The following is a 17,685-nucleotide window of genomic DNA, read 5'->3' on the forward strand; positions in this document are numbered from 1 at the left end:
GGCACTCCCATAGTATGTGTACCAAGGTGCACAGCCTGATAACTCTTACCTGGTAAACATACTATGTTCAGGTTGCGAGCCATTTTGGTACACATACTACGGGAGCACTCAACATGGAACAAAAGGAAACTGATCAATATGAATGAACAGGTCCGTTATCATCATTATTTTACCTTATAGTATGACAAATTTCAAGCAGTTCTAGACGTTTAGTCACGAGTCCTCTAGGACAGAAGTTCTTAACTTAGTGTTACGAAGCCCGTAAAAAGGTTGACTATTATTTTCGGACTCCCACGATTAATTTCTAAAGTAAGTACCTCTTTACATATTGTTAAATATATTTTTGCGGGTTTTAAGTTTGAAACAGAATGTGCCAATGTAAATCGATAAATAAAATAAGCAATCAACTGCAAATACCCAATGCCGTTTATTCTAATTACAAGGCTAAAGAGCAAGAAAAATAGAAACAGACAAAAAGTCATCTTTATTATTGTCGCAATTGGTTGATGGTCGCGACTGATCGATGTGAATGGACAAGTAAATCGTTTGATTCCTATTTTGTTCTATTAGATTAGAACTTGATGAATACGAACTGAATGTGTAAATCGTTGTTTTCTGGGTGAAAAAACGTATGAAATTTAAACCCGGAAGTATAGCATCCAGTCACAGGGGTTAAGGGTTAAATAAAAGTAGGAGAAAATTGCTGTTTGGTTACCTTTTTCTTTGTTTGGTGGTCCCGAAGGCTGTGTACCAAGATGGCGTACAACCTAAACATAGTATGTGTACCAGATTAGGGTTCAAGTTGTGCACCATCTGGGTTCGGTACACACATTGCGGAAGCGCCCTTTGTTTTGCTGGATAAATAGGATAAAGATTTAGGTTCAGAAAACTAGTGACTTTGAATCTATTTTTAGCCTCAAGAACTGATCATGCAGATGACGTCGCGACGAATCAAGGTAATTATTGTTCATTTTCTATTTCGACATTCTATGAGAACTTTGGTACAATTTGTATAGCTCGCCTAAAAAGCGCAATTTTCGAACTTGATGAAGGTCACAAAATGCCCATTTGAAACACTGTACGGTATGGATGTTTTCCCAAGCGTCCATTTCCTTGTTTAAGTTGAAATATAAGATAATATTCGTGAAATATTTTCAATCAAAAACATCCGTGACGTGCTATGAGCACTTCTTGTCGGCGTTAACTTAAATTCTTACAAGTCGACTGTAATTTATTGCCACGCGCACAAGTCTGTCTTCAATTGCAATAAAATCTAATTGTAAAATGCTTTCCATGAAAACGTGAACGGCGGCGCTATAATATGTGCACGATAATGGGTATTCTTCTGAACACGAAAAACGACATTCGAAGCTTGCAAAATTGGAATTAGCCATCTCTGCGTTCACATGCATAATAAGGTATTGTGAATAAGGTAGTGAATTTTCAATACGTTAGGCAAGTCAAGAAGTCTGTGATCGTCGTGTATTTTCAATACATAGTTTTTTGCATAGCTCAATAGCGATGAAGTGAACATTGATTGAGATTTTACGCGTGTTATGTAAAGTTTAAGCAGAAAATACATTAAAAAAGCCATCTTGAAACAGAGCCAATTACAAAAACATTTGGCAATTTTTCGGAACAAAAAGGGGGCGCGAACAATTTTTTAAAGGTGGGCGCGGCTCAAAAAGTTTAACAACCACTGATCTATACACTAAGTGTCTAATTATATGGCCAGGCGAGACATTACGGAAATGCATTTGTTTAGTGGGCTGCAATTGTGCTGAATTTTTACATATTTTGTGTACGATCAATTTTTTTTTACTGGATGCAAAAATAATGCTTGACTTTTCTAATATGTTTTCCTTTTATTGAAGGCATTACAAGAAACGTGCAAGTTCGAAATAATGGGGATCGTTAGTAAACAAGTTATGGAGCTGCAAATTGGTGATTTGTATTTTAAGGTGAGATTTATTTATAAGCTCTTGTGTTGCATTTGAAGTTTCTACATATTTCTTTAGTTCCCATTCAGTCCCCTCAACGCTGTGCTTCTCTTTCTCTCTATGAATAAAAGCTATTCACTCGATCATTATTGGATTCTTAAACAGCATTATCTGCAAGTGTCCCCTCCCCCCAACCTTTCATAGTTTAAATCATTTTTTAATGTGCATATGTATTCTGATTATAATAAATAACTAGGGGACTATTAATACTACACGGAAGCTTAAATGCGCTAAAATTCGTCTCGTGAAAATTTGGCTTTAGGGGCGAGGAGCCATGAACCTTGAGAGTTGATTATTTTACCCGCAGTCGTTTTGAATGTCTCCACATCCATGGTTCTTTTACTACAATTACTGCCATTACAAATATTCGACAATATGATATCGGGCAGAATGATATCACCGAAAAGATGTTGTAGCAATTCAATTTTTAATAGATCGTTATGCTAAATTGTGGTCGTTCTTGCTGACCTTACTCCGCATCTAAACGATTCGGTTGATTATGTTGCAATACGCCTAAAGTTTGGGCCTAAAAATCGATAGGGGGCCTTTATTTTTGAATTCAATATCCACCAAGACATTAAAGTTATATTTCGCATAACTTTTTTTACAATTATATTTCACGTAATTATTTCGATTATACTCGCCTGTTGGTTTTAATAAAATGTTAAGAAAAATCTTGTACTGTAGAAGTTCTTTGTTCGGCGCTCCAAAAGTATGTGCACCAAGATGACGCACAACCTGAACACTAACCTGGTACACATACTATGTTCAGGTTGTGGGCATCTAGTTACACATACTTCGTGGGCGCACAAACTGAACATAGTATGTGTACCTGGTTAGCGTTCAGATTGTGCGCCATCTTTGGTGCACATACTTCGGCACTTTATTCTTCGTGATAGTCCGCCAATCTCTTCAACGAACTATGCGGCTAAAATTATACCGTGTCGGACACCTAAAAAGTCGCTCAGATTCTATTTTTTAGTCTAAATTTCTCTAATAGAGACTAATAAATATGATATGCCACCCATTTTTCAATCATACTTATTTATCGATGTGCTATCTCTGTGTCCAGATATTCGACCCCATCGTCTCCTAAATTATAGAATTTTAAGTGAATCAGTATTTTTATAACTTTAATTGATAATCCGGGATGTTGCAGGACCGTGATTGTGCAGACAAAAATCATGCTGTTGAATCTTGGCTGGACTACAACATTCAATACAATTTTACAAATAGTAAGTCGTACCATGTGATTGTTTTATTGATATAATCGGCACTCAGCATAAGCGGCTGGAATCTTACCGTGTCAAAGTTGCTCGGATTTAATTTTTGGTCCCTGGACAAGTGATTCTCAAACGTTGATCCAATAAATTACTCAGTATTTCAATTCATGTTGCAATTAAATGGAGAAGAATATATCATTGCCACGGGATATGTGAAATGGGAGGCAGACAGCTCGACTACACACGGACAACTCGCCAGATACAACTCGACTACAGATAGGCCTGGTGAGTTGTCCGTGTAGTCGAATTGTCCATCAGCCCTAAACGGCTATGACAGTCACTGTACCGAAATTTATACCCCGATTCAGTGGTGTTAGTTGATGCATGTTATTTAGTAACGTTTTTATGTGAAGTGTTTGACTGCGGTTCGGTACCTGATCCGGTAATAGGGTACATAATTGACTCATATCACGAGATATTTTAATCTATGTTTCGGTATAAGCAAGAAAAATGGATCATTGTCATATGACCTAAAATATCTATGAAAGTCCCTGTACCGTCACGGTACCCCGATACAGGTACTGGTAAGTCACCGCATATGATTTTTTGGGAATTATTCTGCGTGTCCATATATTTGAGCATTGCTCTCTTTTTGCTATGGAGAAATTCATTTATGCTAACGTGTAAAATTATTCTTGAATACGACAAAACTTGTCTAATTTCACTTTTTGGAATAAGAAGCTGTTATCTAACATTTTTTTACGTGCAGTCGCAACTTTTTAACTACAGCAATGGTTATTATACCGCAATTCAATTTTCAATACTTGAACGAGTTTTATATGTCGCGTAGCTAATTGTGGTTGTTATTGCTTTTTTTAATCACACTCCGCAACTAGCGTAGTTTTTGACGTTTCAGTACCCAAAAAGTCGCTAGGTATTAAGGCAGACGTCTTGCGACACAAGCAATTGCTAAACTTATTATCACCCTGAATCCTGCTATAGCTTCCCCAGGACAAAGAGTAAGTGAAAATAATTTTGTGGGTGTGATAGCCTAGCTCAGGGTTTCCCAAACTGGGGGCCAAAACCCATCAGGAAAATGCAACTAATTTTAGGAGTCGCAAAGAGTACACCAATAGCCCACAAAGTACGATATCGTTGACTTTGATTTGAAACCCAATTATTAAAACTAGTTTAAAACTAAGTTTTATCCCAACCGGGGGCCTGTGGCCCACCAAGTTTACGACAGAGCAGTTGGAGGGGGCCACCATGCTAGGTGCAAAGCTGATTTTATGTTTCACTTTACAAGAAAAATCTTCGTTCTACCTAGTTTCATTGCTTGATAAGGATATTTCACAGGATATGAGCTGAGCATGAATTGTTTGAACACAATGGGACTTGGAATCTAACAATCAAAGTAACACTCTAATTGCCATTGGATGGATAAACAAGGGGGGCCCGTGTGTGCTAAATGCCTTTCGAGATGGCAACACTGCTCTGAAGTCTTCATACTTTGGTTTCCCGCAACGATTTTTGCAAAATTCTTATGCTTTGTGGTAGTATTGATGGCACTAATTGCTGTTTTACCCATGGCTTCTAGGTTCAAATCGATGTCACAATAGCAGCGGTGGGCATATTTCTTACTCTTTCGAATTTGTGCTCGTGCTTACGCTTACTCATCGTCTAAATAATGTTTTGTACCTAAAAACTAACAGCATCTATCATGACTTTGTCACAGTTTGCATGGAAATATCGTAAATCCCACCGCTGACCGGAAGAGTTCGAGCTGAGAGTCCGAGTCCGAGAGATGACGTGACGCTGGAACATAGTTAATGGATATGTCACAATAGTAACACAGCGAAGCGCGAATACGCGTTGCCTATAATGATAAGCATCTTCCCCTATTTCACGCAATCTTTCTACGCAAACATGAGCCATCCTGGTTACTAAGACAAAATAAGCACGTAACTTTTCTTAGAAATAAGCACATCGTTACCTCATAAGACGGACTGGAATATTATAAGCACAAATCTCAGAAATAAGCGATATGGTAACAATACTTATAGCAGAGAATAGATAAAATCAATGATTTCGGATTTCTATGTGATATTCACCACATAACTAAACTCCTACATATCGTATTTTCAGGCGTCGTATCGTTCATGCAAAAATGACGTATGATATTGAAACCTATACGTTGGAAGAACACGAGATGATCAGGATAGCTGCAACAGAAACAATGTGTAACATGTGCATGAGCCCTGATGTAAGTTTTTAAATTATATTTTCAATTTCCATTTTTACTCACATGACTTGAAGCCAGTGTTTTTCGAACCTATCTTTCTCTAGTACAGTCGAAAAAAAGACTTGTTTTTGCAAGTGCAAATGCTACAAAATCGCTTTTTAAAAAGCATAAGTTGAAGCATCTTCAACAAGGTGAAAACACTCTGTTAAATAACCTCATCAACCAATAAAACAGAATATTGGACAGAGACCGAATACTTATCGATCGAAAGTTAGGTGATCCCCCAAAACAGCGCTCTTACTCCATAGTGACACCTTGTGTGTCCCATCACTAATTAATTGAAAACTCGCTAATTATACGATATAATTCATCCAAAATCAATAAGCTTCTGGTCCGAGATATGATGAATATACATACAAAATTTGAAGCAGATTCAATCTTGCTTTCGTGAGATATCGCGTGCATCTAACAGACAGACAAATACCTATCAACATACTTACCGATTAAAATCGATAAGTAACTAGGAAAAACAGGAAGTTATCTTGTAAAGTGGGAAGTAACTTCAGTATTGCCTTGCATTATGACCCTAACTAACTTGCCTTGCATTATGACTCTAACCGACCTCTTGGGGGGTCACTGGTCTTTTCGGTTACCAGGTTTGTTACACTTTTGGTGGCCATATATTTTGAACTGGGGATCTTGATCCTGTTATACAAAATTGGTTGAAGGGATCTGCATCTTCTTTTGTTTCATTTATTCCTCCCGTGGTGATTGTGGTGAGAGAATTGAACTTATAACCAGTGTTTAATCATCAAAGAACACTTCGAATTTTCCGTATTATAGTTATATTATGACTTACGAGTTCGGGAACTGTCTGTTAGCTGTGTTCCAGTTCCTTTACACAACTTGGATGTGAAGTAGGCGAACAAAATTAGTTACCTCCACATTGGTGCACATACTTCTGGAGCGCTAAAATTGGTTTCCAAAACTTAATTTTTCAATTATTTTTTTTTTAGTTTCAGGAAATGATGGCAAAGGTGGGACAAGATCGTTTAAAAATTTTAGTTTTACTCCTTGCTGAAGACGATGAGCAGACAACACTCGCTGCAGCCGGTGCTCTCGGAATAAAGAATGAAGAATAAAGAAGAAATCTGCAAGATTAAAGACCAGGTAACTAGAAAATTTTGATCGATTGTGTCGGATCATCCATAGGTGTCCCGTAGTGCGTGTAACGGGTTAGGGATAGGCCATAATATTATTCTGGATTTCCATATTTTAGTTCTATTACGGGTTCGGGGTTTGTCTGTGTTAGCCAAGTAAATATACCCCCTGTTCATAGGTTTTAGTCTCTTTATACAACTTGATGTAAAGTAGGCGAACAAAATTAGTTCCCTCCGTATTGGTACACACACACTTCTGCAGCTCCGCATATATATACAGCTGATACCAAGTCATTCGGAACCATTAATGGCAATGGTTCCTAACCTTATTCCCCTTTTTTCCTCTTTTAAAACTATTTAATTCCATCTCATCATGCATAAATATTCTTCATTTCATTCAAAAGACAAAAGATTGATAACTTGTCGATGACATGTTTGAGTGAAATTATTGAAGTTGCTGTTCCATTTTTTTTCAGCAATATTCTTGAAATCTTGATCGTACATTCGAAGTCTGAGGATGAAAACAAGAAATTGAAAGAAATCGCACTGAAAGCACTGAAACAGCTGGGAAATTCATTCAGTCTACAGAAAACGAAAAAATAAATGAAATATTTTGACGCACCTACGGCACTAAATTAGAACTCCACATTGCTAGCAGGGCGTTGGAGTCTGACAAAATTGACAATCAATTCTTGATTGTAAAAAGTTGTGACTGCTGAAAAAACAAATTTTTAAAACAATCATTTGAGTATGCTAGCTCAGCCTTCTTTAATAGACTGTTAAGAACTAAATTTGATGCTTTATGAGTGTTTATCGGGAGTTTTGACTTTAATGGCGCCAATTTTGGGCTCTTGCATTGCTAGCAGGGCCTTGGACAAAATTCACAATCAATTCTGGGTTGTAAGAAGTTTTGACTGCTGGAAAAAAAATCAAATATTTAAAAAAATCATTTGCATATGCTAGCCTAGCCATCTTTGATAGTCCGAGGATCTGAGTGTTTATCGGAGTTTTGGCTTTTAGGCGATTTGGGAGTTACTACTTTGCTAGCAATTACTACTTTGCTAGCAATTTCCAGACTGCTAGGAACTAGAATTAAAACTTTATAAGTGTTTGTGTGCAAATTTGACTTTTTTTTATTATCATTGAAGATATCAAATTATTCTCAAATAAATTTCTTCTTATAAAAAGTTGCTTATGATATCAAATCTCATCAGATGTTGGTCTATTAACAGTGCAAGTAATTTAAAAATCATATGTCGTGTTTCTCTAAACTTTTAAAAGTTCAAATATTTTATTTTTCAAATGAAATTCATATTTGTTAAGAAAATTATTATTTATGTCAAACGATTTAATTCTTTGAGCAGTTACTATCTGTTATCATTGTTTTTCTCGGTTTATATGTTGAGTCTTCATTCTTTTCCTTGTTAAATTTATTTTAAATCTTGCATGCACTCATTCAGTAGTAGGTTCATCTCTCAACAAAGTTCGGGCTCATGTGGGGCTTGATAGCTCCTTTCCTTTTAAAATGTAAAAAAAAACATTAGTTTGAAACGCTCATACCCTCAGACTCTTTCGAAATTACACTTAGGCGGCTTATTTCGGCAGGAGATCTATCAAGGAAAATAAAAATTTCAGACTCCCCCCTCACTCTCTGAATTCCCGGCTATGCCCTGGCTATGTGTATGCCCTGGTGCAGTCAAAGATAAAATGATGCCTCCGACTCGCATTCCACGGTAATGGAAATTCTCAGATTTTAAGAAATCAAATTTTGTTAACTAAAGCTTTTGCGTATGATGTCATTCTCAGCTCCCTTCGAGAGAAACATGGAAAACTTCATAGCACTGTTAAGAGCCCCACAACCCCACTACCTATTCATCCCAATTTTTTCTTCACGCTTGAGTGCCTATAATTCTTGAGTGCTTATAATTCTCCGTTTTTTACATCGTGATTGAATTTTTTTGCATGATTTTTGTCAGTTTGCTCGTTTTTCACAATTATTTGTATAAAATTTTCATTCGAGTATTAAATTATGCTATTTCAGATGATATTTCGTGTTAAAAAATAAGGTACGATGGAATTTTCGTAATTCTCCCGGGGGAGAGGAGAGCCAATATGACGGCCTAATCATCTAGCAAACCACGACCTCGCGCGCAATTACAAGTCCCTGTCGTACAAGGGAAATAATAACTTTCCGATTTATCAGCTACGAATTTGAAAACTAAAGCGCTGACGACCTTTAGTTACACTAACCGCCTATGTTGTTGAGACGGCTCATAGGGAAAATGAGATATAAAGCGCACAATTCAGAAGTTAGCTTCACTTAGTAAGTTAGAGCTGTATATAGCCGCCATTTTAAGAACAGAACAGAAATATCCTTGATAAATAGGGCAAAGTGAAAATCTTGTCTGGATTCTACGATGTCAAAATGGCAGCCAATCATATCTCGAATCCCAAGTCACGTGGTCGGCGCAGAATGGCATCTGCCATCTTCTTGCCCTGCGCAGACGGACATCATAACCGGAAGTTCATCTACCAACTATTTGCCATGCGCAAGAAAATACTTGTATCTGATTGGCTAATTTAAAACTACCTAACTTGCGCAGTAGATTACCGGCCATCTACTTGCCATGCGCAAGATTTCTTGAAAACCGACTGTTGCCAGATATTTTTAAAAACGGATTCTAGCAATCTGGCAACGCTCAAAAACATGAAATTTCTGCGCAGGGCAACTGCATGTCCGTTAAGGCAACGCGCATGTCACGTGACTTTGGAATTTTGTGATTGGTTGAATCTAAGCTAATTAAAATATTACATGAAGCTATTACGTCAAGTGTTGAAATAATAGAAGCAAGTAGATCAACAAAGACGCATATCATCGCGATCCGGTGTGGCTCAGGCGGTCCGTCGACCCTGAACTAATAATGCTGTTCGAGTTCAATACCAGCACCGCGCGATCTTATTTTAGTTGATTTGAAGTATAATCAGGGTACGAGTATTGGAAATGAGAGCGAAATAGACTGCCGAAGGTGTGGCGCGGTCAATCCGTCGTCAGATGCGAAATCCCTTCGTCCGAGTTCAATACCAGCCGTTTGTGCTCTTTTTTAGTTGTTTTGGAGTAGATAGGGCACAAGTATTAGATATTAGAGCGCGTTATCCATTGGTCGATGTGGCAAAGTCAATCAGTAGCTAGCTATCTAATCCCGAAGTTCGAGTTCGATACCGGACCCATGCGCATCCCCTTTTCAGTTGTTTTGGAGTAATCAAGACATAAGTATCGGAGATTAGCACATTTTACGGCATCAGCTGTGGCGCAGGTAATCTGTAACTGCGAAGAAAACTTGGCGTTGGAGTTCGATCCCATCCCGATGTGATATCGTTTTTATAGTTGATTTGGTAATCGAGTTAGCAAGACATAAGTATTAGAGTTTAGAACGCGCTGTATTGCGGCCGGCGTGGAGAAGAGGATCCGTCGCCAACTACGTAATCATGTCGTTTGAGTTCAATGCCGGTCCCATACGTTGTCTTACGTTTCAGTTCTTTGGGTAATAGAGAGATAAGTATTAGAGATTAGAAAGTATATTTGCGCGGCCGGTATGGCGCGGATGGTGCGTCGCCAACGAGTTGGCCCTGCAGTTCGAGTTCAATACCAGCACGTGCACCCTGTTTTTCTGAGTTGTTTTGGAGTAGTCGAGAGATAAGTATTAGAGATCAGAACATTAACTTCAGCGGCCGGTGTGGCGCATTGACAATGACGCGGGGGAGGTGTTCCCTGGGCATGGGTTCAAGCCCGTGTCCGAGTTGCCGATGAAGACGACTCCTACTTTGGCCGACGGGGCTTGCTCCATGGTCTTGGAGGGGCGTTGATGTACGGAACTCGGGGTAGTTGCCATTCAAATGCAACTCCCCAAACTCCAATGATCCTGCAGAGTCAGTGCGATGTGACGCCAGAAGGTCACCTTTTCATGAAATTTGTCATATTAACAACAATAAAAAGACGAGGTTATTTTATTTTTCGAGTGGAGCGATTCCTCGTGCCTTTGCTATCGGTGGGCACTTTACCCGATCGTAGGTGGATTCAAACCTTCTAGCCTGCGGCGCAACATTCGCCCGCCTAACCGGGTGCGCCACCGCACCATCTCGACTACACAGATGTAATTCAGTTATTTATTTCACAAAGAGCTGAACTTTCAGCACTCGAGAGATAAGTATTAGAGATTAGCACATCAACTTCGGCGGCCGGTGTGGCGCACTGACAATGACGCGGGGGAGGTGTTCCCCTGGACATGGGTTCAAGCCCGTGTCCGAGTTGCCGATGAAGACGACCCTTACTTTGGCCGACGGGGCTTGCTCCGTGGTCTTAGAGGGGCGTTGATGTACGGAACTCGGGGTAGTTGCCATTCAAATGCAACTCCCCAAACTCCAATGATCCTGCAGAGTCAGTGCGATGTGACGCCAGAGGGTCGCCTTTTGATGAAATTTGTCATATTAACAACAATAAAAAGGCGGTGTTATTTCATTATTCGTCGAGCTATCCCTCGTGCCTTCGCTATCGGTGGGAAATTTACCCGATCGTAGGTGGATTCGAACCTTCAAGCCTGCGGCGCAACACTCGCGCGCTTACCCGGATGCGCCACCGCACCATTTCGATTACATAGATGTAATCCGGTTACTTAATTCACAAAAAGCTGAACTTATAAAAAAATAAAATGAAATTGCAACACTCGAGAGATAAGTATTAGAGATTAGCACATCAACTCCGGCGGCCGGTGTGGCGCACTGACAATGACGCGGGGGAGGTGTTCCCCTGGACATGGGTTCAAGCCCGTGTCCGAGTTGCCGATGAAGACGACTCCTACTTTGGCCGACGGGGCTTGCTCCGTGGTCTTGGAGGGGCGTTGATGTACGGAACTCGGTGTAGTTGCCATTCAAATGCAACTCCCCAAACTCCAATGATCCTGCTGAGTCAGTGCGATGTGACGCCAGAGGGTCGCCTTTTATGAAATTTGTTATAATAACAACAATAAAAAGGGGGTGGTATTTCATTTTTCGAGTTGAGTGATTCCTCATGCAACTCCCCAAATGCAACTTTGCTATCGGCGGACACTTTACCCGATCGTAGGTGGATTCGAACCTTCTAGCCTGCGGCGCAACATTCGCGCGTCTAACCGGGTGCGCCACCGCACCATTTCGATTACATAGATGTAATCCGGTTACTTATTTCACAAAAAGCTGAACTTTAAAAAAAAAATAAAATAAAATTGCAACACTCGAGAGATAAGTATTATAGATTAGCACATCAACTCCGGCGGCCGGTGTGGCGCACTGACAATGACGCGGGGGAGGTGTTCCCCTGGACATGGGTTCAAGCCCGTGTCCGAGTTGCCGATGAAGACGACTCCTACTTTGGCCGACGGGGCTTGCTCCGTGGTCTTAGAGGAGCGTTGATGTACGGAACTCGGGGTAGTTGCCATTCAAATGCAACTCCCCAAACTCCAATGATCCCGCAGAGTCAGTGCGATGTGACGCCAGAGGGTCGCCTTTTATGAAATTTGTCATAATAATAACAATAAAAATGGGGTTATTTCATTTTTCGAGTGGGGCGATTCCTCGTGACTTTGCTATCGGTGGGCACATTACACGAGCGTAGGTGGATTCGAACCTTCAAGCCTGCGGTGCAACATTCGCGCGCCTAACCGGGTGCGCCACCGCACCATCACGAATACATAGATGTAATCCGGTTACTTATTTCACAAAAAGCTGAACTTAAAAAAAAATAAAATAAAATTGCAACACTCGAGAGATAAGTATTAGAGATTAGCACATCAACTTCGGCGGCCGGTGTGGCGCACTGACAATGACGCGGGGGAGGTGTTCCCCTGGACATGGGTTCAAGCCCGTGTCCGAGTTGCCGATGAAGACGACTCCTACTTTGGCCAACGGGGCTTGCTCCGTGGTCTCAGAGGAGCGTTGATGTACGGAACTCGGGGTAGTTGCCATTCAAATGCAACTCCCCAAACTCCAATGATCCTGCAGAGTCAGTGCGATGTGACGCCAGAGGGTCGCTTTTTATGAAATTTGGTATAATAACAACAATAAAAATGGGGTGTTATTTCATTTTTCGAGTCGAGTGATTCCTCATGCCTTTGCTATCGGCGGACACTTTACCCGATCGTAGGTGGATTCGAACCTTCTAGCCTGCGGCGCAACATTCGCGCGTCTAACCGGGTGCGCCACCGCACCACCTTAAATACAGAGATGTAATCCGGTTATTTATTCCACAAAGAGCTGAACTTACAGAAAAGAACTATTGCAACTCTCTAACATTCTGTTGACTCGCGGGATCCAAGGCAGGTTGGAGTCGAACCTGTATCGTTCGGCGCAACTTGCCAGCGCTCTGCCGGGTGCGCCACCGCAAGATGTGACGTGCGGTGGTTCAATTCTGGTGTTTATCACACGAAAAGACAAAATCACAGGTCACGTGGTCGGCGCAGAATGTCATCTGTCATACTCTTGTCATGCGCAGACGGGAATTCTAACCGGAAGTTTATCTACCAGCTATTTGCCATGCGCAAGAAAATATTTGAATCTGATTGGCTAATTCAAAATTGCCCAACTTGCGCAGTAGATCACCAGCCATCTACTTGTCATGCGCAAGATTTCTTGAAAAACGACTGTTGCCAGATATCTTTGGAAACTGATTTTACAAATCTGGCAACTCTCAAAAACATGAAATTTTCGCGCATGGCAACTGCATGTCCGTTAAGGCAACGCGCATGCCACGTGACTTTAGAATTTTGTGATTGGTTAAATCTGAGCCAATAAAATTTTACATGGAGCTATTACGTGAAGTGTTGGAATAATAGAAACAAGTAGACCAACAAAAAAGCAGATCCTTGCAATCCGGCGTGGTGCAGACGATCCGTCGACCGTGAACTAAGCCAGCTGTTCGAGTTCGATACCAGACCCGTTAGCTCTGCAGTTTAAATATATGTAAAAGTGACTCTTCAATCCCCAATGATTCTGCAGAGTCAGTGCGATATGACGCCAGAAGGCCGCCTTTTTGCAAAATTTATTTATTCACGTTAACAACAATAAAAACCATCGGTGATTTCATCTCCTAGGTTCGCGCGATTCTTTGTGCCTTCGCACTCGTGGGCCACGGCATACTTTGCCTGCGACTTGCGTGAAGAGTAACCGCTCGATGGTGGATTCGAACCTTCTAGCCTGCCGCGCAACCTTTTTGCGCTCAGCCAGATGCGCCACCGAACCACTCCGAACACAGTGATGTAACCGTGGTATTTATCCCACGATGGGTTGAACTTACAAAAAAAATATCGCAACTCGGAACGAATTCGTGGACTCGTCTCTCAGAATCCACTTCCGGTTGGAGTCGAACCTGCATTGTTCGGCGTACACCGCCTGCGCTTAGTCCGTTACGCCAACGTGCCAAATGTATACAGAGATGCAATTCCGCAATTTATCACACACTAAGAGCTTCATCAATAGAAAACAGCGCAAGTACCCGCCGAGTCCTTCACTCAGAATACCTCTACTTGCGTTTACATCGCTGCGACACCGATTCAATCGTAATTTCGGGAATCATTACTCGAAAAATGCGCATCACGCTCAGTTTTATAACTCGCTCGAGCGACTCACAAAGCGACTGGTCAGTCACAAAATTGTCAACATTGCAAGTCAGGGCATCTGGAACTGTAAACTGGTGGACAATTCTTATAACAAACCATGGACAAACAAGCGAGCCAGTGATTCCCAGCCTTTTTTGTTGAATCCCTTCATTCACCTATTTCGGAATTTTTTGGTCTATTCTCTACGTATAAAAAGTATTTTCTTTATTCAATTGGAATCCTAGCTAGTGTTTGCGCAATTCTCGCCTTCGTTTTTCACAGTAAAAATAAAACATGAAATTCGTCCTTGAGAGGAGACGTTGAAATGAATAGTTATCGTATGAAAATTCACTATTAAATGTTACAATATGCCACACCTAAAAAAAATCATTTTCAATGCCATATAATGCAAGGGTGCTATAGCAAGAGTGAAAATAACTTTCCTAAGTGATAAAGAGCCTGCTGCCCACTAACACAAATGTATTTCAGTCAAAAAACCGTCTGACTAAAGTTAAACCTTCTGAGACAAGCAGTTCACATTTACAAGCGATTTGAAATAGATTTGTGTTAGTGTGCGACAGGACTCTTAAAGTGCATAGTACAAATATAAGCGCCGGCAAATTCCCACCCCGGAAGTTCACACACGAGTCTGAATCTATATTTACATTTTTTATTCTTGGAACTCAAGAATTGAAGGAAAAAGAGACAGATTACTGTTACCAAAAGAAAACTTGTTATCTGCAAATAAATTCTGCTTTACAAATAAGAAAAAGTTTTATAATCAATAACCTTAGTTGCATTTACGTTATGCAAGAACTGTATTCTTTTTAGCAGTGATTGCTCTTCGATATTTGAAGAATTTGAGAACGTCATACCAATATAGAATTGAAACTGTACCTTCAGATGTTTTGTTCGTTTCAACTTCGTTCAACTGTGAATAAAACAGAACAAGACATACTTCAAAACAGTGTCGGCAAACTCCGGCCGCGGGCCGGCTGCGGCCCGTGAAGTAATGTAATCCGGTCCGCGACGCTTCACTGAATAATAGTAATAAAACAGCTGCTTTGACGATTATATTCTTTGCGTAACATAATTTATTGTGAGACACGTGTAGACTAAATTATATTACAATCTAACAAGTATATAATTCACAATTACTCGTTTAATGAGCCTATAATTTGATTATAATTAGACAAATGGCAACAAAACGCAGAAAAGTTGATGCTGAGTGCAAAGGTTTCAATGGCGCCAAAAATATTCAAATGGAATTTTTGAGATACAATGCAATGAGGAAATAAAAGGAAATAAATAGAAATAAAATATATTCTACTCGAGAGATATACCACTGCTTGATTTTTATTATAAAAAATATCATCCGTTCGGTTTTCAACTTTTTAAAAATATGTGCGGCCCGCCAATGACTTGCAACCCTTAATGTTGGCCCGCGAGCGACAAAAGTTTGCCGACCCCTGCTTCAAACAGGACCAGGAGTCAACAACTTGCGCCCCTCAGACGGGCGGGCCAAAAGTGGAGAACAATGAACCTTGTGCCGAAACTAATTTCAATTTCAACAAATTTCTAGTAATATTTTTGGCTAAAACATCAAAATTTGTTTTCAGTTTGGTTGTGGCTCACGTCGGTTTTAAAATATGGAACATTGATTCCAACTATTGAGAAACGGACCTAGTTGGCTATTTTAGCATTTTATATTGCATTGAGTTTTTACATAACACTGCTAAATAATGTTTTATTCGATACGATGAGTGCTGATATATTTTTTCCATATTCCATATTGAGTGTGAAGATTTATTCCATATTCCATATTGAGTGTGAAGATTTATTCTTTAAATTTCAAATCCTAGTATTACCTTCGTTTCATCAAGTTCCATTTTTTTTTTGGAAACCATATGGTACAAAATGCAGCATTTGATGAACAAAAGTTAGTTTGTGACAACTTTTTTATTTGGTAACTACCGAATCACGGCATTGCGCTTTGGTCAAAATAAATATGTATTTTAGTTTAAAATATGGTAATGTTATAATTCTACTTTTCTGCAAATATTGAGAGATAAAATACAGCGAATTGCATACAGGTATATAATGACTCGAATAATGTTCTGACAACTGTATCAAGATATCTATGTAAATTTAGTTGTCATAAAGTACAAAATAGGAGGGTACATTAAATAAAACATCAGCACAGACCAAAAAGAGAAGATTGCGTCTATTATCAAGCCTTTTTACCATCTTGTTCGGTTTTTTTCCAGGTATAGTTAGAGTCAAATCTTTTATTGAAAATAAGTTCGAGACGGTATTCCGATATACAGCCAATTATATCATCATTCGTATAAACATATCGTGGATTAAATTTTAGCGAAGTAGACCAGACCCGATAATTTCATGGTGAACTAACACGACGGCTTCGTGGAACAATAAAATCAAGAATTCATGCAAACGCAAAAATACATTAAATACAACAGCAACATATACTGAAGAACATAGGACACATTTTTTACTTACAAGTTTTGCAACCGGTCTTGTCTACTTCTTCGTAAATATCAAAACAACGGCAAGCCGAACATTCTAGATACAAATGCCCTCTCTACTGTCTATCTTGTGTTCCCATTGATTACTTGATTCGAAAAATATTGTGGTTTGTTTACATCCCTGTCAGCCGCAAACTATTTTTTGCTCGCGAAAACCGTTTGCTCGTCACAACTCTCTGATTATCATTGTACTTATTACTGACGAATACTGTGTTTTGTTTACGTCATTGTTTACCAAAAACTAAGTCCAACATTGTAAGTCTTCATAAGTCATATTGCGTATGTCATATTTGTAAATGATAGATTTACATCAAAGATCTGAATTAAAGTTAATGTCAAAATTCAACTGTAAGCATGAGATCACACTTAGCATAAATCAATGGCCAACCGCTTTGCTGAAATCCTTTTGTACGCTGATATTCAAATATTCTCGCTCTTGTGTCCCCACTTAATAACTGACTCGACAATAATATGTTTTGTTTAGGTCCTTGTTTTCCAGAAACTATTTTGTATTTACTAAAGTTGCGTAAGTTAGATAACATATGACGGACACTTTTCATGGAAAATTAAGCGGTAATTTTTTTTGCTATCCACCATATGCAAATTGGACATTGTTTATAAATATACACTTTGTGTCAACAAAAAAAAAAAACGTCGTCCAAAATTGATTAAAACCAACCATTTTTCTGGTAAATTCATGTCTTTGTTGAAACGAGCTTGTGAAAACGACCAAAATGAATGATATCTTGAATAAAAAAAAACAAGTGTTCAAACCACAGCTCTGTTCTGAGCTGAGCTCTAAATCTCATTTAAAATTTCTGACAGTCATGATTTTGTTCACATTTATTGCCATGGCATGATTTTAATGTCGGGATATTCAAAATTTGAA

The 17,685-nt window shown here is 39.5% G+C and overlaps 2 protein-coding genes and 1 long non-coding RNA gene across 3 annotated transcripts in view; 1 reads left to right on the forward strand and 2 right to left on the reverse strand.

Annotated features, from left to right (window-relative positions):
• The window catches only part of LOC120334465 (uncharacterized), a 122,314-nt gene that overhangs the window by 43,746 nt on the left and 60,883 nt on the right, over positions 1-17,685 (reverse strand). The gene's annotated exons all lie outside the window — the stretch shown is intronic.
• On the forward strand, positions 392-6,524 carry LOC144411872 (uncharacterized). The gene is made up of 7 exons (XM_078109523.1): positions 392-537; positions 915-956; positions 1,372-1,418; positions 1,875-1,961; positions 3,160-3,235; positions 5,369-5,486; positions 6,482-6,524. The coding sequence occupies exons 1-6, from the start codon at positions 507-509 to the stop codon at positions 5,392-5,394; spliced, it is 309 nt and encodes a 102-aa protein (XP_077965649.1). The 5' UTR covers positions 392-506; the 3' UTR covers positions 5,395-5,486; positions 6,482-6,524.
• On the reverse strand, positions 14,905-16,758 carry LOC120334155 (uncharacterized). The gene is made up of 2 exons (XR_005568421.2): positions 16,119-16,758; positions 14,905-15,181 (listed from the first exon to the last, which is right to left on the reverse strand). It is a non-coding gene; the product is annotated as an uncharacterized LOC120334155 (long non-coding RNA).

Source organism: Styela clava, chromosome 15 (assembly GCF_964204865.1).
Source record: "Styela clava chromosome 15, kaStyClav1.hap1.2, whole genome shotgun sequence".
NCBI classification, from domain to species: domain Eukaryota; kingdom Metazoa; phylum Chordata; class Ascidiacea; order Stolidobranchia; family Styelidae; genus Styela; species Styela clava.